Source organism: Dama dama, chromosome 15 (assembly GCF_033118175.1).
Source record: "Dama dama isolate Ldn47 chromosome 15, ASM3311817v1, whole genome shotgun sequence".
Taxonomy (NCBI): domain Eukaryota; kingdom Metazoa; phylum Chordata; class Mammalia; order Artiodactyla; family Cervidae; genus Dama; species Dama dama.
Genome location: NC_083695.1, coordinates 78,551,384 through 78,575,008, shown reverse-complemented (window position 1 = coordinate 78,575,008; position 23,625 = coordinate 78,551,384). Strand labels below are relative to the sequence as shown.

The 23,625-nt window shown below is 41.4% G+C and overlaps 1 protein-coding gene across 5 annotated transcripts in view; it reads left to right on the top strand.

The window, feature by feature from the left end:
- Positions 1 to 22,831, top strand: part of GPAM (glycerol-3-phosphate acyltransferase, mitochondrial) — a 41,625-nt gene extending 18,794 nt beyond the window's left edge. For 3 of the 5 annotated variants that reach the window (XM_061162637.1, XM_061162636.1, XM_061162639.1), the window contains 14 exons: positions 207 to 343; positions 2,844 to 2,943; positions 3,255 to 3,467; positions 5,213 to 5,326; positions 6,442 to 6,527; positions 9,974 to 10,089; positions 11,576 to 11,646; positions 12,628 to 12,892; positions 13,451 to 13,587; positions 14,759 to 14,836; positions 15,508 to 15,648; positions 16,975 to 17,164; positions 18,403 to 18,461; positions 19,041 to 22,831. In XM_061162637.1, coding sequence (XP_061018620.1) covers positions 207 to 343; positions 2,844 to 2,943; positions 3,255 to 3,467; positions 5,213 to 5,326; positions 6,442 to 6,527; positions 9,974 to 10,089; positions 11,576 to 11,646; positions 12,628 to 12,892; positions 13,451 to 13,587; positions 14,759 to 14,836; positions 15,508 to 15,648; positions 16,975 to 17,164; positions 18,403 to 18,461; positions 19,041 to 19,157 — 1,824 coding nt within the window. In that variant the 3' untranslated portion in view covers positions 19,158 to 22,831. The remainder of the gene's footprint in view (positions 1 to 206; positions 344 to 2,843; positions 2,944 to 3,254; positions 3,468 to 5,212; positions 5,327 to 6,441; positions 6,528 to 9,973; positions 10,090 to 11,575; positions 11,647 to 12,627; positions 12,893 to 13,450; positions 13,588 to 14,758; positions 14,837 to 15,507; positions 15,649 to 16,974; positions 17,165 to 18,402; positions 18,462 to 19,040) is intronic. The other 2 variants (XR_009696148.1, XM_061162638.1) reach the window with 2 other exon arrangements.
- Positions 22,832 to 23,625: the final 794 nt, after the last annotated feature.

Here is a 23,625-nt window from a genome sequence, read left to right as displayed (position 1 = left end):
CCTTCCCTGATTATTTTTTGTTGTTGCAGTTGTTATTAGCTAGGTAATATATAGTTGAAATATTAATTGCCATTCTTATTTACTGAAAAATGTTTTTATAGAATGAGTCCCTAATTAGCTAGTGTTTGAATGATTCTAACCAAATGTTCGAACTGTGATTCAACTTTTCATTTGAATTTTAAATTTGGCATTTTTCCTTTTGCTAGATGAATTTGCCGCTTATATTTCTGCCAGTTCATAGATCACACATTGACTATCTTCTGCTCACTTTCATTCTCTTCTGCCATAACATCAAAGCGCCGTATATTGCTTCAGGCAATAACCTCAACATCCCCATCTTCAGGTAAGATTACCTTATTTTGAAAGTTAAGGTATGAAGATTATGTTTTGAATTTTTATTTTTTTATTATAACTTTAGATACATTTTATTGTAACGAGGACACTAGGAATTTTAGCTTTGTTTTAAAAGAATGCATCTTTATTGTGGAAAATTTGGAAAGTACAAAAAAGACTCAGCAACTAACACTTATATCAATTCTGACTGTGTCAGTTCAGATAAAAGATGATGAAGGCTTAAAGAAAGGTATAATAGTTCTCTCAGAGAAGCGGTCGTAGATTTGAGAAGTGTTTAGTCTCAAACTTCAGAGCACAAAGCATCGCTCAGGTCAGCTGTGTGAGGAATAGAGTGAGGAGGATGAGTGTGGAGAGTGACCCGAGGGGAGGAGGCTGGCGGGTCGTTCAGGCAGGGCCTCGCAAGGGGGCGGTCACTGCTTTGCATGCCAGGGAGTCTGATCCTCAGCCGCACAGTCCAAGGAGTTCCTTCCTAATCCCTCGGTTCAGAGTTCTGTAGCTAATCTGACTCACGTGACTGAGGAGAAGCCATTCATACATGCAGTCAGCCAATACTTGCCTACATGTGCTCCAGGCAAGGGTGAACAAGACACATAGTTCTTGCTTTCAAATAGTTCATATGAAACAGCAGGGAATATAGACAAACAGCTAACTCTAATCCACTGTGAAATGATGCTACAGACTTTTCCAAATATCATGCTTTTCCAAAGATCAGAATATCTATGCTTTTTCTCATGGTTACCTCTTCCCAGTATCAAGGAACCTGGAAAGCTGGATTAGAAAGTCATCAAAAAAATGTTTCTTTTTTGAAAGGGAGCTTCCCTGATAACTCAGTTGGTAAAGAATCTGCTTGCAATGCAGGAGACCTTGGTTTGATTCCTGGGTTGGGAAGATCCACCGGAGAAGGGTTTGACTACCCATTCCAGTATTCTGGGGCTTCCCTTATGGCTTAGCTGGTCAAGAATCGGCCTGCGATGCAGGAGACCTGGGTTTGATCCCTGGATGAGGAAGATTCCCTGGAGAAAGGAAAGGCTACCCATTCCAGTATTCTGGCCTGGAGAATTCCATGGACTGTATGGTCCATGGGGTCACAAAGAGTTGGATATGATTGAGCGAATTTCACTCACTTTTTTGAAAAAGTGTTTAGGCATAGACTGAGCATGAAGAGGGCTGTTTCACCTGGGCTCTAGAGAAGCCTTGCCCATAATAGTTTGCCTCTTCTATAATCAGAACAACTTATGTACTCATTCCCTCCATGTTGGATTGGTTCTCAAGGGAGATCTCTGGGAATTGCTTAATAAACACTGATAATTTCTTCCCTTTTCATGACCTCTGTGCCAGTTAGCTTATCATTCCTTCAGCTATGACAGACTCTAAATAATCCGACCTGTTTATTTGCAGTGTTCTTTTGTTACATGTCAGCCTGTACAGTCACAAACCACTTTTCAGGATGGGTTATTTTTGTGGATGGTTCATCTCCTTAAGAATTTGTTCTGCAAAGTTTAACTTTCAGAGAGTTAAGTTAACTGTCAAAGATGTTAAGTTCCAGGGATATCTTACTGTCTTCCTTATGCTGACGATAGAAGGTGCCAAAACTGTGTATTAATACTTATATTAATATCACACTATTTGAACAGAGGAGGAGGATCTGAGATTGGAAAGGTTGACAAGTATTGGAAAATTTCAGCCTACTATCAAAATAATTAATCAGTTTTGTAGGCAGAGATGTGGGGTTGTAAGAATTGTTTATTCTATGTATGCATAAATGAAGCAAATTTTTATTTCATGCTTTGAGAGGATGGTTATGCTTGGTTCTAGTTTGATAAACTTACCGTTATCTCACTGGGATACTCTCTAAGAAATAACTTACTTGAGAAAATTTCCCCAAAGGAGCTTTTGTAATATCACATTCATCTTGAAGTGAATGTACTGTAGGAAAATTTGGGAATGTCTATGAGTTGACTCATTGAAAAAGACCCTGATGCTGGGAGGGATTGGGGGCAGGAGGAGAAGGGGACAACAGAGGATGAGATGGCTGGATGGCATCACCAACTCGATGGACATGAGTTTGAGTAAACTCTGGGAGTTGGTGATGGACAGGGAGGCCTGGAGTGCTGCAATTTATGGGGTCACAAAGAGTCGGACACAACTGAGCAACTGAACTGAACTGAACTGAAAGATCAGTGTCTTGAGACCCTGGACAGGGTTTTAAAATTGAGCAGTATTTTATAATCCTCTTAAAATCTGTACCAGCACCTCTGCAGGGTAATGTATCATGGAAACTCCTTTTGGCATATAACAGAGCGTCATTATACACAGTGACATTCTGAAAGCTCATGCATAATGTAAATGATAGAAATTGGTCAACTATATGGATAATGTCCACATTTTCATAATCAGCAGCTCAAAGAATACCTGTGGCTTATATCCATGCTGGAATTTGAGTCTTCTTTTTACATTATTTTTAAATTAATGCATTCTTCAATTTATAGTACTTTGATCCATAAGCTTGGAGGCTTCTTCATACGACGGAGGCTAGATGAGACACCAGATGGACGGAAAGATATTCTCTATAGAGCTTTGCTCCATGGGGTATGTGTGATCTCTAATTATCCTTCAAGTTGTTATGGTAGCGATTACAGTGGAAGAAAGAGAGATTTGATTGAGATTTTTAAAAAACCGTTGTCTGAGTAATTATTTCAGTGATTATTGCTTGGGTATGAGTTTGCTGATTACTTTTAGTTATCATCAAAATATAACATTGTAGGTGCTCTTTTGCTATTATTTGTGTAAAATATTTGGTCTGCAGTGAAGTTTTAAGGATTTGTTGTTTTTAAGATTTAACTTTGCTGAACTTATTCTAAGTTCATGAGTTCATATTTTCCTTTCTTCTTACATTCCAGCATATAGTTGAACTACTTCGACAGCAGCAGTTCTTGGAGATTTTTCTGGAAGGCACACGCTCGAGAAGTGGAAAAATTTCCTGTGCTCGGGCAGGACTTTTGTCAGTTGTGGTAGATACTCTGTCTACCAACACCATCCCAGACATCTTGATAATACCTGTTGGGATCTCCTACGATCGTATTATTGAGGGTCATTACAATGGTGAACAACTGGTAAGAAGACCACCTGCACAAAAGTCATCCTGGCTTTTTTAGCCTTTCACTTTTAGAGAAGTGCTTTTAGAATTAGTTGAGAATATTCTTGGTACTCTCTAATTTTATAACACATGGTAGGCTGGGCTTTCATCTCCTACGGCAGCCTGATTGGTAGTGCTAACGTGTCTTCCTGCACTTGGAGGAATTGCCATGATTAGATTAATCAACACCAGCCTTAGTCATAGAGTTGGGAAATGAAAGGATACTTGATACTGAGTTACCATCTTTGCCCTGGAAAGGGTATATGCGGCTTGGTCTAGTCAGGGCTTATTGCTTATGTGTAGAGTTTTAAGTTAAACCCGAAGAATTGGTGGGATCATGTTGGCAAAGCAGCTACAAGTTATTTTGATAAGTGGCAGCAATTTTTTTTTAATTGAACTTTCTATTGAATAGTTACGAAAGAATGCATCCATCATACGCATGTAGCTTGAATTAGCACAAAGTGAACACACCTACATAATCGCACTGAAGTCAAGGACCCTAGAAACCCCCCTTATCCATTCTCTCATTGCTGTCCCCTCATGGATAGCCGGTTATCTTTACTTCTTACAGAATAGATTGGCTTGCCTGTTTTTGATCATTATATAAACGGAGCTATGTAGCGTGTGGACTTTTTGTCTCTGGTTTCCTTTGCTCAAGCAACAACTTATTAGGATAGTTAGAATTTGTTCATTGTCATAGCTGTGTAATATTGCAGTGTATGAGTATACAATTTGTCTATTCTACTGTTGAAAAAATAGTTTGGTTTCCCGGTTTGGGCTGTGATCATTCTTAAACCTTTCTCTTGATGACCATATGTATGCATTTTGTTGAGTATATACCTAGGAGTGGAATTGATGGATCATAAAGCATAGGTATATTCAGTTTTGTAGATGCTGCCAGTTTTCCAGAATGGTTTTACCAACTTACTGTTCCTCCCAGCAGTATGCAAGTTCCAGAGGGATTTAGTTTTGTTCTTATTTAGTGTGGAAGTCCTGGTCATGGTACTTATTTCAAGCTTATTATTCAAAACATACTGGAAACTCAAGTACTCCTAATAAATAATAAAGAGATAGACGTGGATAATTATCTGTATCTCTCTTGTGAGACCCCCTCCTGTGTTGCCTGTGTCCATCCTGAACATATGCTCCCTCACCCTGATGGGGTCTCATGATGTCATATCTGAGTCCCGTGTCCATTCTACAGTTGTCATTGTGTCTTATGCATGTTAAATATTCAGGAAACACTCACTGAATGAACAGTTGGCTTACAGGCCAGGGCTGAATTTGGTGATTGGTTGCTTAATGTTATGTATTTGGACCATCATGATCATCAGATCACAATAGGGTGGCCACTTTGTTTTTATCTGAGAACCGCAGAACAGATTTTCAGGCTATTATGTCATCTTTATCTTTCAGTAGTTTGCAGTTGTATTTTTGTAAATGAGGTAAACAATGCATTAAAAGAAGTTAAATGTTTCCTTTTTCATTGGCCAAATTACCTTCCCAGTGATATCATTACATCTTTTAGCATCTTTGAGTGCTCAACATTTTCTGGCAGGTCTCAGCAAATGGATATGTATTTTCCTCCTTCATTCATTATTTTTCCAGACAAACCTTCAGTTTCCATAAAAAAAATTCATAAACTTTATCTTTGGATAATAATATTTGCGTATTTGTTAGCTTTACTGCTTACCATACTATTCTTTCAAAATTGCAAACTAGGGAAAACCCAAGAAGAATGAGAGCCTCTGGAGCATAGCGAGAGGCGTTATCAGAATGTTACGAAAAAACTACGGCTGTGTCAGAGTGGATTTTGCACAACCATTTTCCTTAAAGGTGAGTGTCGGTTGAGATGAAGCTGTGTGGCAGCATTGGTCTAGCTCAGTGTCGGAAGATCTGGACTCCAGACCAGCCTCTGATACCCCTTCTCCATGTGACTTACAGCCTCAGTTTCTTCTTTTGTAGGACAAGACTCTGACAAGAGTAGTATTTCCTGAATTTTTCCACCGAAATATGCCTGTTGACAAAGGAGACTAAATGTCTGTCTTTGGGAAATACCAGTTTCATAATTTTTTTGCTGCCTTTTATAATTCATGAGAATTTTGCATATTGCTTTATATATATCAATATTTTGTATGTTTTAAAATTGCCTCTAGGAGACATTTTTAAAAACATGTCTCATAGCTGGGTAACACTGATGGTCCAGGGTGATGCTCTGTTCTACTGAGTGGAGGCTAATACCCACATATTCAGAGCAAGAGTGCCATCCTCACGGAGAAGCCTGGGACTGGTGGGTCTCTGAGGTTCTGTAGTTTTCAATTCTTAAGATTTTCAAATTGGCAAAGGAGAAGGAGAAGGATGGGGAGTTGGGAACTCAACGATAAGGCACAGAGATCCTGCCTCTCCTTCTGTTCCGCTTCTTGGTTTTATTTTAAGGAAGTCTGACTGCTATGCTATATGCTTTCTGGTTAGGGACCTTGTCCTTTGTTACCACTTTTTTTTTTTTTTTTTTAAGTACTGCAGAACTTCTCTTGTTTTTGCTTTTGAATTGAGATTCTTTTGAATATAATATGACCTTCGGGTTGTCAGATTGCCTTTAAAAGGATATGGTTGGTCAATTATCACTGTTAATAATATTGGGAATGCCAACTAATTTCATGAAGATGTGAGAAAAGTTAAATTTTGCCCTTAATTTTTAAATGATTTTGCTTAAGTGTCATCGTGTCTTTGGAGCTTCAGTTCTTAGATTTCATGCTTAACAGCATTCTATGAGTCATTCTGCACTTCTGAAGATAGTTTAGGCTATAGAAAGTATTTCTCATGTTATATATCAATAGTATGGCTCATTTTATTAAAAACTCCCTTTTTACTTTTTGAAGATGAAATTATATTTTATACATGTTTATGGAAGCGAGACAGTGGGAATAAATGATTGTATTTGATTTTTCCAGGAATATTTAGAAACCCAAAGTCAGAAACCTGTTTCTGCTCCACTTTCTTTGGAGCAAGCATTGTTGCCAGCTATACTTCCCTCAAGGTAAGATTTATCACCAGATGGTCAATACCAAAATCAGATTGGTTATATTCTTTGCAGCCAAAGATGGAGAAGCTCTATACAGTCAGCAAAAACAAGACTGGGAGCTGACTGTGGCTCAGATCATGAATTCCTTATTGGCAAATTCAGACTTAAATTGAAGAAAGTAGGGAAAGCCACTAGACCATACAGGTATGACCTAAATCAAATCCCTTATGATGATACAGTGGAAGTGAGAAATAGATTCAAGGAACTACATCTGATAGAGTACCTGATGAACTATGGATGGAGGTTTGTGATATTGTACAGGAGGCAGGGATCAAGACCATCCCCAAGAAAAAGAAATGCAGAAAGGCAAAACGGTTGTCTGATGAGGCCTTACAAATAGCTGTGAAAAGAAGAGAAGCTAAAGGCAAAGGAGAAAAGGAAAGATATACCCATTTGAATGCAGAGTTCCAAAGAATAGCAAGGAGAGATAAGAAAGCCTTCCTCAGTGATAAATGCAAAGCAATAGATGAAAACAATAGAATGGGAAAGACTAGAGATCTCTTCAAGAAAATTAGAGATACCAAGGGAATATTTCATGCAAAGATGGGCACAATAAAGGACAGAAATGATATGGACCTAACAGAAGCAGAAGATATTAAGAAGTGGTGGCAAGAATACACAGAAGAACTATACAAAAAAGATCTTCATGACCCAGATAATCATGATGGTGTGATCACCTAGAGCCAGATATACTGGAATGCAAAATCAAGTGGACCTTAGGAAGAAGCACTATGAACAAAGCTAGTGGAGGTGATGGAATTCTAGCTGAGCTATTTCAAATCCTAAAAGATGATGCTGTGAAAGTGCTGCACACAATATGCCAGCAAATTTGGAAAACTCGGCAGTGGCCTCAGGACTGGAAAAGGTCAGTTTTCATTACAATCCCAAAGAAAGGCAATGACAAAGAATGCTCAAACTATGGCATAATTGCACTCATCTCACACACTAGTAAAGTAATGCTCAAAATTCTCCAAGCCAGGCTTCTATAGTACATGAACCATGAACTTCCAGATGTACAAGCTGGATTTAGAAAAGGCAGAGGAACCAGAGATCAAATTGCCAACATCCGCTGGATCATTGAAAAAGCAAGAGAGTTCCAGAAAAACATCTATTTCTGCTTTGTTGACTATGCCAAAGCCTTTGACTGTGTGGATCACAACAAACTGTAGAAAATTCTGAAAGAGATGGGAATACCAGACCACCTGACCTGCCTCTTGAGAAATCTGTATGCAGGTCAGGAAGCAACAGTTAGAACTGAACGTGGAACAACAGACTGGTTCCAAATAGGGAAAGGAGTAAATGAAAGGCTGTATATTGTCACCGTGCTTATTTAACTTATATGCAGAGTACACCATGAGAAACGCTGGGCTGGAAGAAGCACAAGTTGGAATCAAGATTGCTGGGAGAAATCTCAATAACCTCAGGTATGCAGATGACACCACCCTTATGGCAGAAAGTGAAGAGGAACTAAAAAGCCTCTTGGTGAAAGTGAAAGAGGAGAGTGAAAAAGTTGGCTTAAAGCTCAACATTCAGAAAACTAAGATCATGGCATCTGGTCCCATTACTTCATGGCAAATAGATGGGGAAACAGTGGAAACAGTGTCAGACTTTATTTTCTTGGGCTCTAAAATCACTGCAGACAGTGATTGCAGCCATGAAATTAAAAGATGCTTACTCCTTGGAAGAAAAGTAATGACCAACATAGACAGCCTTTTAAAAAGCAGAGATATTACTTTGACAAGAAAGTCCATCTAGTCAAGGCTATGGTTTTTCCAGTAGTCATGTACGGATGTGAGAGTTGGCCTATAAAGAAAGCTGAGCACTGAAGAGTTGATGCTTTTGAACTGTGGTTTTGGAGAAGACTCTTGAGAGCTCCTTGGACTGCAAGGAGATCCAACCAGTCCATCCTAAAGGAAATCAGTCCTGAATATTCATTGAAAGGACTGATGCTGAAGCTGAAACTCCAATACTTTGGCCACCTGATGTGAAGAACTGACTCATTTGAAAATACCCTGATGTATTGAAGAGGAAAGATTGAAGGAAAGATTGAAGGTGGGAGAAGGGGATAATAGAAGATGAGTTGGTTGGATGATATCACTGACTCATTGGACATGAGTTTGAGTAAACTCCCTGAGTTGTGATGGACAGGGAGGCCTGGCACACTGCGGTTCATGGGGTCGCAAAGAGTTGGACATGACTGAGTGACTGAACCGAACTGAACTGAAGATTTATGGAAGTTTTTTATACTGAATATCTGTTATTTCTTATATCGGGCTTCCCAGGTGGAGCCAATGGTATAGAGCCTGCCTGCCAATGCAGGAGACATAAGAGATACTGGTTCCATCCCTGGGTCAGGAAGATCCCCTGGTAAGGAGCACAGCAGCCCACTCCTGTATTCTTGCCTGGAGAATCCCAGGACAGAGGAGCCTGGCAGGCTGCAACGTCCACAGGGTCGCAGTGAGGTCGGACATGACCGAAGTGACTCAGCACACACGGATTTCTTATATTGCACGGAAAAAATTGGCTAGCTTTGTTAAGGACATTCATATTCTTGTTTTTACTTCCTCACTTGAGGAATTTTTCTCTTGGTCTAGTAAAGGATCTTGAAATAATGTGTTTGTGTATTAGTTTGAAGGGTTTTGATTATTTGGATCTTAAAATCTTTTTGATTTTGTGACTCATATATGAGTTCTTATTTGATTTCTGCTTTTGAATACTTGAAATGTTCTTTTTGGTAGTAGTTTAGCCTATGCATATTGCACATTCATGTAACATGTAAGAGTTTCTTATGTGAATTTTCCAGAATTCAAATCAAATGGTCACTTAGAGAAATATTAAGCCTTTCTTTTTACATGTTCAAATGTTGAATTTTTGAAATGGTTTTAAAATGGAGCATCATGTTTTATGCATTCTTTCTGCCAGTGAGTTCTGAAAGTGATGTACCAACAGATTACTTAGTTATGAATAAATAACATGTTGTGTTCAGAAGAATGTCTTAAATATAATGAGGTATGTGTGTGTTAGTTACTCAGTTGTGTCCAACTCTTTGTGACCCCATGGACTGTAGCCCACCAGGCTCCTCTGTCCATGAAATTCTCCAGGCAAGAATACTGGAGTGGGTAGCCATTCCCTTCTCCAGGGGAGCTTCCTGACCCAGGGATTGAATGAACCCGGATCTCCTGCATTGCAGGCAGATTCTTTACCATCTGAGCCACCAGGGAAGCCCATAATGAAGCATATTTTGGAGTAAAACAACTCATAGAAATAATCTATTTGTGGTTTAAATTTAGAATATGTAGTAATTTAAAGTATCTAATACATTTGTATCTCATGTCACTTGCTTTGTGAAAGATTGGGGTTATAGAAGTCTAATTGAAAAAAAAAAACAAAAAACTTTTTAGACCCAGTGATGCTGCTGATGAAGGCACAGACATGTCCTTTAACGAATCCAGAAATGCAACAGATGAATCCTGCCGAAGGAGACTGATTGCACATCTGGCTGACCACATTCTCTTCAGTAAGTAGAATTCCACTCTTTCATTCCAAAATTCAGATTCAGTGTGATGCAGTGCGAACCATACAGGTTTTGGAATCTGCCAAAGTTAGATTCTACTTCTGGTTCTAGAACTAACACGCAGCGGGTACTAAGTAAGTTATGAGAAGGAAGATCATGCTGAGAGGATTTGAGATAACTGAATGAAACATCTCACATCTCACACAGTGCCTAATAATTAATAGATGCTCATGAATTAGTCTCTTTGAACCCATTTGTGGTACAGCTTCTAGGTTTATGGTTGCACGTCCCTTTCCCTTGTGACCTCCTGATCCTTTTTATTTGGTAAATATTGTGTGTCTTTTGCATGTAAAGCTTTATTCTGGCTGTGGGGACTACACATTGAGTCATTGGCTCTGTACCTAAAGAGGTTCTGCTCTTCTCAGTGGGGCGGTTGTACACTAATAATGCAAGTGGGAGTGAATCAGAGTGGAGCGAGTTACATGCAGAATTAGCCATCCTTAAGTTGTAAATGGCAGCATTGTTATTATGTTGTAGAGGCTGCTTTAAGATCGGAAGCACAATAGCTTGGGATTTCTTTGCCCTTCCCTCTGTCTCCTCCCCATCAGATTAGGCCCTCCGCACTTCTGGTCAGTGTGAGGGCATCCTCACCTCATCTTGCTCCTTTCTGTCTAGCTGCTGCTGCTACTGCTTTATGCTGGGCCAAGATCTTCTTTTCTGACGATGTCTGATGGAGTCTCTGTTTAAATCCTGGATGCTGAAAATAATACATCCTTAAATGTTGAAAAACTGGAAAGTAAAGATAAAACCCGCTACCCAGATGACCAGATGGGTTGCTGTCTAGTCTATAAAAATATTTTTCTTTTGCAGTTTTGTGCTGTTTTCCATTTATAAAACAAGTATTATGAAAGCTTTTTAAATATTCTTTTCAAAGGCCAAATATGTACGGTACTGGGGACTTTTTTGTTTCTTAAACACTGGAGATAACTTTAATTATAAGTGAAGTATTCCTGAATTCATTATCATCTCAGAAAACCCACAAATGATGTCTTGTCTTAGATTATTCCATAGATATTCTCATATTTGATTTATATGATTGTAAATTTCTACAAGTTTGGACTATTGAGTTATGGACTCTAGTCATTCTCAGATGTATGTTTGTCCCCTTCCTTCGTGTCTCTGACCTGCCTCTGGGCCAGGTTGGAAAGAGGAAGTTAAAAATCGAATTCTGGGTTGAGGGTAGACCTATCTTAGACTGAATTCTGTTATGTGAACAACGATCTCTAATGAGTTTCCACTGGTCCAGAGCAGATTGTGATTTCCCTTTGGTGAATCAGGTATAAGAAATACGGTAGAGGACTTTTGTAGTTTTAAATGCTCCTAATTAAGATACTTTTTTTTTTGTTTGGTTTTTAAAGATTTAGGTACTTTTAAAAAAGTTTCAGCTATATTTAAAAAGCACAACTAAAGATTTGTGTTTGCCTTCCAGCTGCTAGCAAGTCCTGTGCTATTATGTCAACACACATCGTGGCCTGTCTGCTCCTCTACAGACACAGGCAGGTATGTCTGTGGTGTCGCTGGAGTTCAACAGAAAGCAGGGAGATGCTTTGGCAGCTTTTCAGATGCTTCTTCACTGATAGATTTGGTTCCCTTCCAGCTAGTCCTGTGAGTGACAGTGGCTCAGTCGTGGCCGACTCTTTGCAGCCCCATGGACTGTAGCCTGCCAGGCTCCTCTGTCCATGGGATTCTCCAGGCAAGAATACTGGAGTGGGTAGCCATTCCCTTCTCCAGGGGAATCTTCCCAATCCAGGGATCAAACCCAGGTCTCCCGCATTGCAAGCAGATTCTTTTCCGTCTGAGCCACCAGGGAAGCCCAGTCCTGTGAGGTGAACAGTAAAATAATCTGAGGACTCTGCCCACAGGGGCTTAGAACCCAGTGGAGGAAGACATCTATATGAAAAAAGCCTCAGGGACTGTTTTATCAGACATTAAGGCATTCTTTGAGGAATACAGTTAACGGAAATAAGGCATGTCTATCGACACATAGAAAGTATTCTGATTGCTAATGGTTTCCAAGCTATTTGACTTGTATTTAGGACTTGCGCTCTGCCTTCCTACAATACACTTGTCTAAGCCCTGTGATGGGAAAGACTGTCTCTGTCACAGTCATGTTCTGAACACCAAATGTAGTGCCAATATATAAATACCAGCTAAGAAATTTGAGAAATTCTTGCTAAAAAATAAGTACTGCTTCTTTTCAGAAGGTGGCTTCTTCCATTTGAGATCTTACATGCTCACATCATGTTTTGTGGCTAGAGTATGCTCTGGACATGAAATACCTTGGCGTTCCTGGGGGACAATTTTTAACCACTTTTCTAACTTTTTTTACACTGGTGTTCTGACTTTTTTTTTTTTTCCCCTGACAGCAGACTTCAGGAAAGCCAAGGCAAGGGGGAAAAAAAAAATCCTTGGGGCAGTCTCTCTGTCTTTTGAGAAGTGGGTTTTGTGTTCTCATGAGACCACTTCTGTCTGTTTTTATAGGGAATTGACCTCTCCACATTGGTGGAAGACTTCTTTGTGATGAAGGAGGAAGTGCTGGCTCGTGATTTTGACTTGGGTTTCTCGGGAAATTCAGAAGATGTAGTCATGCATGCCATACAGCTGCTGGGAAATTGTATCACAATCACCCACACCAGCAAGAACGATGAGTTTTTTATTACTCCTAGCACAACTATCCCATCAGTCTTTGAACTCAACTTCTACAGCAATGGGGTGCTCCACGTCTTTATCATGGAGGCCATCATAGGTATGTCAGGCCCTGAAGTATTTTCATGGCCAATCAAGTGGCCAAAAGCACGTGATGGTGTCTACTTCAGTTTGGATGATCGTCCCTTGTTTCAAGGAATGTGTTACTATAGATTTAGTTTTGAAATAAAAGTGTCATCTGCTATTTCACTGATTATAGCTTATTTTTATTTTTACTACTCAATGAGTAGTAACTGAACTACTGTATACATAGTATTACATGATTTACCAAGTAGGAGAAGTCAAATGTCTTGCTGCCCAGGAGCTGAAAATCTAGGTGAGATGAGACATGCATGTGGCCGTGAAGTGAGTGGAGGGAACAGAAGAGAAAGAGAGCAGAGGTGATGGAAGCTTCTGCAGAAGGTTTGACAGGGTTGGGATCACATGGAATCACAAGAAGTAAATTCTGAAGGGATTTACTTAAATTTTTCCAGTGAACACAGATAATTATTTTGGATGTATCAATGATCTTTTGCAGCAGTGCAGTCAGTCTGAGACAATTGAGGTTTTTCTTGGAAATCTAAGGCTGCCAGCTTCGCTGATGCTTTTACTTTCTCAGCCTGCAGCCTTTACGCAGTTCTGAAGAAAAGGGGCCCAGGAGGGCCCGCGTCTCCCAGCGTGATCAGCCAGGAGCAGCTGGTACGCAAGGCCGCCAGCCTGTGCTATCTGCTCTCCAATGAAGGCACCATCTCTCTCGTAAGTGAAGACTCTTTAGGGTCTCCTGTTCTCTTATTCTTGAGCATCTTAATGAAAATGTAAAATGCTTTCCTCTTAGGGAATTTTTGGTCTATTACTGAAGCTGTACATCCTCCTCCTGGGTCTCGGTGACCACCTGACCACTGTGTCGTTACTGTCTTGGTTTCTTCTTGGGGTCACTGCTCCAGGGACCCCCTCCTGTGCTGTGATGACTCCAAGGGCTCAGCGTTCTCCGTCACTCAGATCCAGAGGCGCAGAACCTCTTCTCATGCATAAGCCACAGGGTCAGGGGTTGTAAATGATTAACATGCCCACCCGTGGGTGTAAGAAACCTAGAAGTTGAGTGTCAGAAACAGTCTTCACACACATCGCTCAGCCCCTCCTACAAATGGGGAAGCTAAGGCCCAGCAGAACTAGTGAGCATTTATGTTATATTTAAACACTTGCAGACATTTATAATGAGGCATACCTATTAAGCAGTAGAGAGATTTTTTTTCCCTCAAAGTCATCAATAAATAAAATTCTTATTTTAAAGTCTGTTGTTTTCCACTTATGGGAATGTGTTCTGGGACATTTCTGAGTACAGGTGTTGGGAGTACAGCCCTCCTCCACAGCACTGTCTGTATATGTTATATTTGTGTCCTGTTGTGCAATCTGTTTTGCATGAATCTGGGGGGGCAGGATGGGAGAGAAAAGGGTGGATAAGGCTCTCAAGGTTGACGTTGTCTTTCACTTGGGTTTTTTTTTTTTAATTACTTGAATACATATTGCATTCCCTCATCCACCACCTTTGTGTACAGCATTTACTGTAAGATAGATTTTGCAGGGAAATTATCTTAAAAAGGAAAAAAATAGGTATAGGGGCCGGACATGTGGCCCTTCTGAGGCCGCACTCTACTGGAAGGGTGGGGGTCGGGGGCACCCAGCTCAGGAGCTCCGTCTGCAGGTGGTGCCTCACGGGTGCTCTGCCAGTCAGGTAACCAGGTCTCTTCTCAGACTTTGTCCACAGTGTGAGCTTGTCAAGAGGGTGGCGTCAGAAATCTTAGTGCTTGACTAATGGAAGGAGGCAGGTGATACCTTGGGAGTATTTGGCAGCCACTTTGTACGCTATCTTTAAAAAAAAATAAGTGGAAGACCATGACATTTACACTGGAATGCCTTTTCTTTGCAGCCCTGCCAGACCTTTTACCAAACTTGCCATGAAACAGTGGGCAGGTTTATCCAGTATGGCATTCTTACAGTGGCGGAGGTAGGAAGACGAGCTTGCCTCTGCTTGCCTTTAGTTTCTTGTCTTCATTGTCTTTTCTGCCACCCGCTTTACCAGTGATTCCATTTGATGTGTGTACGTGTGTATACATATATATATAGAGGGAGAGAGAGGGGGAGAGAGAGAGTGTCATGTCAAAGATGAGATGAGAAAAATAGGGATGGAGAGAGTAAATGTCTTTTGGAATGGTTGAATATTATTTTGGTTCCTTTTATATAACTGGTGTTGCATAAAGTATATCTTGACTTGGTTCCATGGCATCCAGAAGCCTGTGTTCCAAGATCAGATCTTCTGCATATCCATGTGCTTGTAGCTTTCATGTGTGCATTTTTCTTTTTTGAGATTTTGTTTTAATTTTGGCAGCTTTCGTATAAAGGATGTGGCCTGGGAAAATAGATACCAGTTTAGCAGAGCTGATGGTACTTTAATTGACGTGTCTGGTAGCTTTCACCCTCACTCTTTCTTTTCTTCTTTCCTCCCCTGCTGTCTCCCAAGTGATTTTGGGTTTGGAGAGGGTGGTGGATTGAGGTCATGAACGGCTGGACAGAACAGAGTAGGGCAGGGCATGAGACAGGACGACCTTGGGGTCCAGCTGGGCGGGTGTTTGTGTGCCTGTGAATATTTATTAACTGTTGGTCATCTCCCTGGCATAGCAAGATGATCAGGAAGATATTAGTCCTGGTCTTGCCGAGCAGCAGTGGGACAAGAAGCTTCCGGAACCTTTGTCTTGGAGAAGTGATGAAGAAGATGAAGACAGCGATTTTGGTGAGGAGCAACGAGATTGCTACCTGAAGGTACTTGGGTGAAGAATCTGGGTGGACACCACAGTGCTGAGTTGAGGCTCATGTTGCCAGAGATTGACAAGGTGCTTAAAAATTGGGACTCTGCTGACGTACTCAAAGCACTCACAAACTGGCCGTGGTAGTTTCTGCCCAGTTAAGACACTGAAACTGAATTGAATTTATACCTGAAACGATTCAGTCTGGGGTATAGATAAATGGAAGAAGAGACAAGAGTCTCAACTTTCAGGAAGATGATGTCATAGATGATACCTTTCGTGACCCTCTCACCAGAATGCATGGGTGCAGACCGGTGGCCATCCCTGCACTCACTGCTGAAGAGGCAGAGGTTCTGTTCAGGCATCACCAAGGCAAGACGGTGCGGTGCCAGGTGAGGGAGAGTAGTTCCTGTTTCGCTGCCGCTGGCCTGGCTGCTCTGCTTGAGTCGTGTTCCGTCTTGCCATCGCTCCCAGAATTTCATGCATCAAGCTCTTTGCCTTGATTTAAACAAATCCTATCAGAAAATTTGATTTTTGAAAGATTGATTGTCCCTCCTTTAGAAAAAGCGATTTTGTCTAGTTTGTAATTTTAGCAGTAGTAATAATGACCCTTCTTTTCTGAATACCCTAAGTGGATTACTTTCTTTGCAGTGGGGTAATACACACACACACATATGCATGCGTGCATGCACAGGCACACACACAGGCACACATAGGCATACAGAGTCAGGAGAGTCCAAGTGACTTTTGGGATTTTTTCCTTTTAGTTATTATTAGTTTCAAAACGGGGCAGTAATCTTGCCCCAGGGAGGCTTATCTGAATGTGGATGTTTTTTTGAGGGGGCACTGAGAGCCCCCACTGCCCAGAGCACCCCATCACCAGCACCACCTTTTCCTGCAGTGCTGGACTGTGGGCCGGAGACCACGGGGGCCTGGCAGGCCATGAGGGCTGGGAGGGACTGAGATGGTGCTAGGGGTCTTGGCGTGTGGCCTTTCGTGCACGTGAGTGACTGCTGAGCCAGGCTTCAAAGCCTGGAGGGTCCCGCCTGGGGACCAGCCATTTTCAGTGATGACAGGATGTCATAATTATGTCATTCAAGGACAACCGTTTTTTTCCAGGCAGCTGTTCAATGAACGTAAACCTCAAATACTATGAAAGTCAGCGGTTACAATAAAGAACACATTTCAAAACCAGCAGTCATCTCCAGGGGCGATTCTGAGCCCACGGAGCAGTAGGCTGCTTCTGTGTGGGACAGTGAGGGACCATCCTCTTGGGCTGCTGGTGCTCCAGGGCGGTGCCTCTGTCCCCCCACGACTGGGCCCCCCACTCTCGCCCTTCCAGGTGAGCCAGTCCAAGGAGCACCAGCAGTTCATCACCTTCCTACAGAGGCTCCTCGGGCCTCTGCTGGAGGCCTACAGCTCTGCCGCCATCTTCATTCACAACTTCAGCGGTCCCGTTCCCGAGCCTGAATTCCTGCAGAAGCTGCACAAATACCTGATCACGAGAACGGAGAGGAGGGTTGCGGTGTATGGTATGTGTGCCCGTCTCTTGGCTTTTTTTGAAAGCTATGTTGTTTTTGATTACGGGAATCTGCTCATTGCAGATAGTTGGAAAAAAAAAAATGCAAAATTATCCTGACCTGTCACACCATGGATTGCTCCTACTGCCTCTTTGGCTGTGTTGTATAAATTGAATTACACAAATTATATACTCAAGTCTGGCATTTTTATTCTAACATTGTAAGCAAGATTCATACATGCTGTTGCATGTAGTTGTTTATTCTTGTTGCATTGTAGTATTCCATTGTATAAATATCTACCACATTTTATTGATTCGTATCCATCACTGATGGATATTTGGGTTTTGCAGTTCAGAGCTCCTCTGAATGGTGCTGCTGTGAACAAGTTTGAGTGTGTCCTTGGGTGAACAAATGGACTCATTAAGCTGGCCTGTCTAGGAGAATTGCCTATTCGCAGGGTGTGGTGTGTTTGGCATTAGTAGGTGTGGTCCAGTGGTTCCCGAGAGCAGAACCCTGAAACTCCCAGCAGCAGTGTGCGCCTCTGTTGCCCCACTCCTGGCCGGCACCTGGTTCTGTCTCTTATGAGAGACGTGTGATTGGGGTGGGAGTAGCATTCTCTACAGTTATGCTTTAGGACTGCAGGTACTTTGAATCAATAATTTTTAAAACCATGAGGGATCTAGAGATAATCGATCACTAGATATTTATTTAGAGATAGCTAGAACTCTACAGATTGATACATAGAGAGATCTATAGCTACATCTATAGCTGTATCTCTAGATGGAGATCAAGACCTAGAATCACCTCACTTTAGAGATGAGGACACTATTCCAGATCATGCAGCTAGTTAAAGGGCAACCTGGGTTTAGAATTCCTTTTTTCTGACCTCCGGGCTTGCGCTCTTTCTGGTTTCACTGCAGTAGGAGTCATCTATGCATTCCCGCACAGTTTAAAAGAACTACATTCTGGCTCATTTGGGTCTGACAAAAAGCCTTCCAGATGGGTGTTTGGGTATTTCTCTTTCCCGTCCCCTTCTCCCTGTCCTTCCCTGCCTCCTCCCCTTCCTCCCTCCCTTTTTCTCTTCCCTCCCTACCCCTCTCTCCATTTCCCCCTCCCCCAAAAGATGACAGAGTAGATTTAAAGAAAGAGCAGACCCCTTTGCGGCCTCCTACACTCTCTTCCCATGGATATTGGGGTTTTCATTATTGCTGGACCTAAACATTTGACAGGGCCTGATTCTTTCTCCACAGCGGAGAGCGCCACTTACTGTCTTGTGAAGAACGCTGTGAAAATGTTTAAGGATATCGGGGTGAGTGTCCACCGCTTATGTACAAGAGTGTGTATTCACTTCTGTCCTCTCTGTTTAGATCTATTCTGTCTGAGTCACCTTTGTGTTGGTCTGGACCCTGAGAGAAGCAGTTTCTGCAGGATTAATCATGCAGGCATTTCTGGGGATTGGGAGGAGAAGGGGCATGTTGAAGGTGAGGCTCCTCCGCAAAGCTTTATTTGAATGTTCCAAAATTGTCCTGGTTTTCATCTTCATCCTAAATGAAGGTGTCCAGGTGTTTCAAGATTCTACTACAGTTTTGGTGGGAATGTTAATGTTCCATGGAGGTACTAGTGGTCTTTGTAAGGAACTATTCTGTGACTTTAACATAAAATTTAAAATCTAGTACACTAGTAAACCCCACACCTGCCCCCATAATCTCCCACCCCCATAACCTTTCTACCCTGTACTCACACACACCCTACACATACATTTTCTTAAAGCCTGGATATGGCTTTTTATGCCTTAGTGCACATCAAGTAAGGGTTGGTGACAGAAGTGTCTCCCCGCCCTCTTGCCGTTTTTAATTTGTCTTTAATTTAATCTAAACTTTCTCTCTAGGTTTTCAAAGAGACCAAACAAAAGAGAGTGTCTGTTTTAGAACTCAGCAGCACTTTTCTACCTCAATGCAACCGGCAAAATCTCCTGGAATATATTCTGAGTTTTGTGGTGCTGTAGGTAACTTCGGCCACCTCTGGCAAGTGCAGGGTGCGGGACCTGTTCCTCGTAGGCTCCGCCTGTGGCACGAGAGTGGACGGCACCGTTGTGTGGTCGGGCCTGACCTGTCCTGACGCGACCTCCTGGAAGCCAAGTGCCTTCTCCCCTCCGTGATCTGTGACGGCTGGACACTGAGGTGACACACAGCCTGCAGATCACACCGTGGGGGCCCCAGCCTCCATTTGCAGTTCATGATCAATAGGTTGCAAAATGAAATTTTGGAGTTTATTAAAGATTTACATTCTAAATGTAACTGTTAGGGACTTACTACTGTGATGGACACACAAATGTAGTTGATTCTAAAACTGAATAGTGTTTAGTACACTTAATGCTGTCAGGTAATTTGTTGGTATATGTTCCTATTAATGCTTCCTTTAAAAGTAATTGTGTCATCCATTCACTGTTTTTTGTTTTTTTTCTGCTTTTTTTTTTTTCAGTTTTATCTATGTCAATTGTAGCTAACTGTTAAATGGGAACATTTTTCTTTCCTCGCAAAGTGCTTTACAATGAATGGGCTATTCACACATACGTGTCGCTGTGCTGTCTGTTGCAGTCAGGTATAGAAAGTGTTTTAAGAGCTAAGTGAAAACACAATTTAGGTCAGGAATAGAGATAATCTGACCAATCAGCTCGTACCAGGAGATAAATTTGGCTGGTGAAATTCAAGGTACACTTGGCCGGAAAACTGACTTTGAAAATGTTTGCTCATGTGAAAAAGTGCCATTGAGTTTTAAATGACCAGCAAGTATTTAGGAACAACTCCTGTTTCCTGTCTGTATCCCTCCTTGCCACCCCTCCCCCACCTCCTGCCTCAGGTAGTACCTGCCTGTCAGGTACGGTTGTTTCTTGGAGATAGCAACTGTCCTAACTTATTAGCTTGACCTGATTGCCTGTGTTCGTGTAAAGTGCTCTGGCTGCAGACTCATGACCCAGGCCTCTTATGTCCTGCAGACTGGTTGTACACTTTTGAGTGGCTGGTACCCACTCAAGTTGGGCAGAGTACCACCTGTGGGTTGTACATCACATATGTGATGGCCCTGCAGACTGGCAGATGGTCAGAGGCATTTGTAGATTTTTTTTAGCTTTGAGAAAAAGAAAACCATGGTTCTTTAAAAATATGCATGGGTTATTTTCCTAAACCCTGATGCCATATAGTGGCAAATAATTATTCGTAATAGGTAGGTGCCTTTTTTGTGAGCAGGGATCATAATTGTTCACTAATTGTGGTAATGATGGTGATTTCTTAAAGATCATGTGATATAAAATGTTTTCTAACAGCTGACTGTTTCTTCTTCTCTCCGTGGTATTAAGGAATTAGGAATTTTTCCTGACAAATACTGCAGGTAATCTTTGAATTTAATAGAAAGGTACTGAGAATTGAGTTTGTACTTTTATCAGCTTGGATTTTAAACACTAATAATGTCTTGTGAATATTCTGTGTGTGTTGGGAGAGGGAAAAATACTGATCGGTATTTCACATTGGATGAAATTTTTGAAACTCGGAGCAATAATGCCATGCTGTTGTGATTTTCTTCCACTCTTCTCAAATTCCGCATTTAAAACATGTTTTCTTTATAGGAGCTCACATCCCATTAAGCCATTGCCAGTGTTGGCAGCGGCTCTGATGTGGAGTGGGGTCTTCACTGTGTTACATTCCATTTTACATCCTAAGTAGGATTGAGCTCTGTGTTTGGGCAACAGCCAGGGAGGCTTATTGATCCCTTGTGTGTTCCTTATCTAGGTAAGCAAACATTTCACTAGTCTTTTTTACTCATCCATGAACTTATAGACTAAGGGTTACTCAGACTAAGTCAGGGCTGGGACTGACCTCCCTGTGGCCTCTGCTGCCCCTCCTGTGACTTCCACTAAGAGCTGCTGCTTCACCAGCCTGAGTGGGGAGCAGTGGCTTCTCTGGCTCTCTCTTCCCTTTCAGTGGTTTGTTTTCTAGAAATCTAGTCAGATGCTTTGGGGAATGCAATGTATGATTTGCTAGCTCTCTCACCACTTAACTCACTGTGAGAATAAATATGCATGCTTTCTGTAATTAACTGGTGCTTTGAAAACCTTTTTTAAGGACCACAAATCTCAACCAAAGTTCTGCTCATCCAGACAAGCTCACCCTCGAGTTAATTTTAGCACAGCTCATTCTTTAGTGCCTCGTTACTGAACAAACATCCATCATCCCAGTAAGGCTTCCAGATACCACTGTTTTGCTAAAAGATTTATTCTCCTTGTTCTCCAAAAGCGAATGGCTTTCACGTAAGATTAAACGAAATAGGTGCTTGTAAATAATTTATTACCGTTTACTCTATTGCATTTCTGTAATACTGAAATGCATGCCCTCCAGGGGAAGACAGACTGTGAGTCGAGTTAAAAAGCAAACAAAAAGACCCAATGATAAGCAATATGAAGCTACACTCTTTCAAAATGAGAAAGTTCTAAGTAATTCAAAAGAGAAGAAGGAACTTTCGCTCTTAAGAGAAAAGGAAGGAAGTAGCGTGAGGTGTGTAGAACTAGTAACAGAGAAAGGACTACGAGTCCTCAGATCTGTGAAGTCTCATGAAGTCACAAAGGTGAGTGGGGAAAACACATCAGGGACCTCAGTGAATGTAAACTCAGATTGTTGAATTTCCAATCTGAGGAGCAAACCATTTCCCAGAGTTCTCCATGTATATGAGCGCTCTATGAGATGTTCGTGGGTGTTTTGTAGAAAAAGTGTTGCTGGTAAAATTAATTTGCACATGAACCCTCATTCCTAGAAACTCACAGTGCACTTTAGCACAGTAACGGCTCAGGGCCCGCTGGTACCAAGTTTGTATTAACCCAGCATTTCCCAATCTGTGTGACCCCAGAGCCTTTTCCACCTTCTGAACACCCCTATGGACCTCTCCTGAGGTTCACAGAAAACATTTTGGGAAACACTATGTTATGTATTTCTTTAAGAGGACAAGACAGTAACTGCCAGGTGATACAGAGGCATATCTGCATGCATTTTGTACGATCAGATGTTGTGTTTAATGGATGTACACTTCCTCCCCTGGAGACAATAAGCACAGAAAACTATTGTGTAGGTGGTCAGAGCTCTTCAATGAAAGATCAACCCTCAATGTGTCTGGGTTTTTAACTGAAAGGAGCAAAATTAACACTAGGATTAATTGGGGTAAAAAAAATAAGATTTTAAGTCAGACCTAGCAGAAGATATTGCACAATCAAATGCAGCTTTTTATCCACAAATAGTTCTAGTGTTTAGAAATGATAGGACCTACCACTGAGGTTTATAAGACTTAATTGGATGTAAATCTGTTTTTTAAAGCACTCTTTTTAGGAACTTGAGACTTGGCATCTGGCATTTCAGTTTAATACAAAATGATGGCATTTGAAAGAGACTTTTGACTTTATTTCTAAACATCTAAAGTTCTGAAATGCCTTGATGGAAGGTGTTAAACTGTTTGCCTGTTGTACAAAGAAATGTTAGATTGTTGTAAAAAGATTGGTTATAAAGTACTGTCAAATAGCATGGTGTGATGTTGTGAATGAAACTGATTTGGAAATGTGGATTGATCTTTACACCTGTTAATATATTGTAAGAAGCCCAGAGGTGTAGCTTTGTTTTAATAAATCAAAAAGTGAATATATTCTTGATGTCTTGTATCTGTAGTTAAAAGTTCCTTGCATAATTCGTTATACAAACACGTCTTGTTTGACTTCACATAGACCATGATTAAAATGCTTATAGGAAACAATCTTAAATAAATTTGTGAACATACAGTGCATGATTTTATTATTGAGCCAGAGCTCTTCAAATGTGATCAAGTATTTGGGTTTGTAGATATCTACAGCTTAGCTGCTGCCCTTCTCAGTAAATATTCACATCACAGAAATATTCTTTGGGTGTCTGTGCATATTCCTTTAAACATGGTGCTTCTATCATTTTAATATGTTTAAGTTTATAAAAATATGAATGGAAGTCCAGGGTTTTTCCCACTAGTTCATAATAGTTGCTCAAAATAGTTTACTTTTTTGACAAATAGGACAAGTTCGTTATTGGAGCACTGTTTTCTGTGGATGCTTTGGATTGCTCAGATGCAGCCTTCTGTCGCCAGTGCGCCCCCTGGAAAGGGTGTTCAGTGGGTGCCTGGCAACACTATCCATTCCCTTGGGCGCATGGCAGCCCATGATGGAGCTGTGAGCCTGGGCAACACCCAGGGCCATCCCATCTGTGCTGTGCCAGCCCCTCCATCTGAACTTTGTACCTCGGCCCCTTTGGTCTCCTCTGGGGTGTTGTTGCCATGACTATGCCCTCACCCTTGGGTGTACTCGTTCTTTCCTTTGCATTAGCAACTTTCTTGTTGCTGCCAAACATGGCCTTCCCTTGATCAAAGCAAAATGCCCACTTTTACAGCCACTCGTCTTTAACTGGATATTAGTT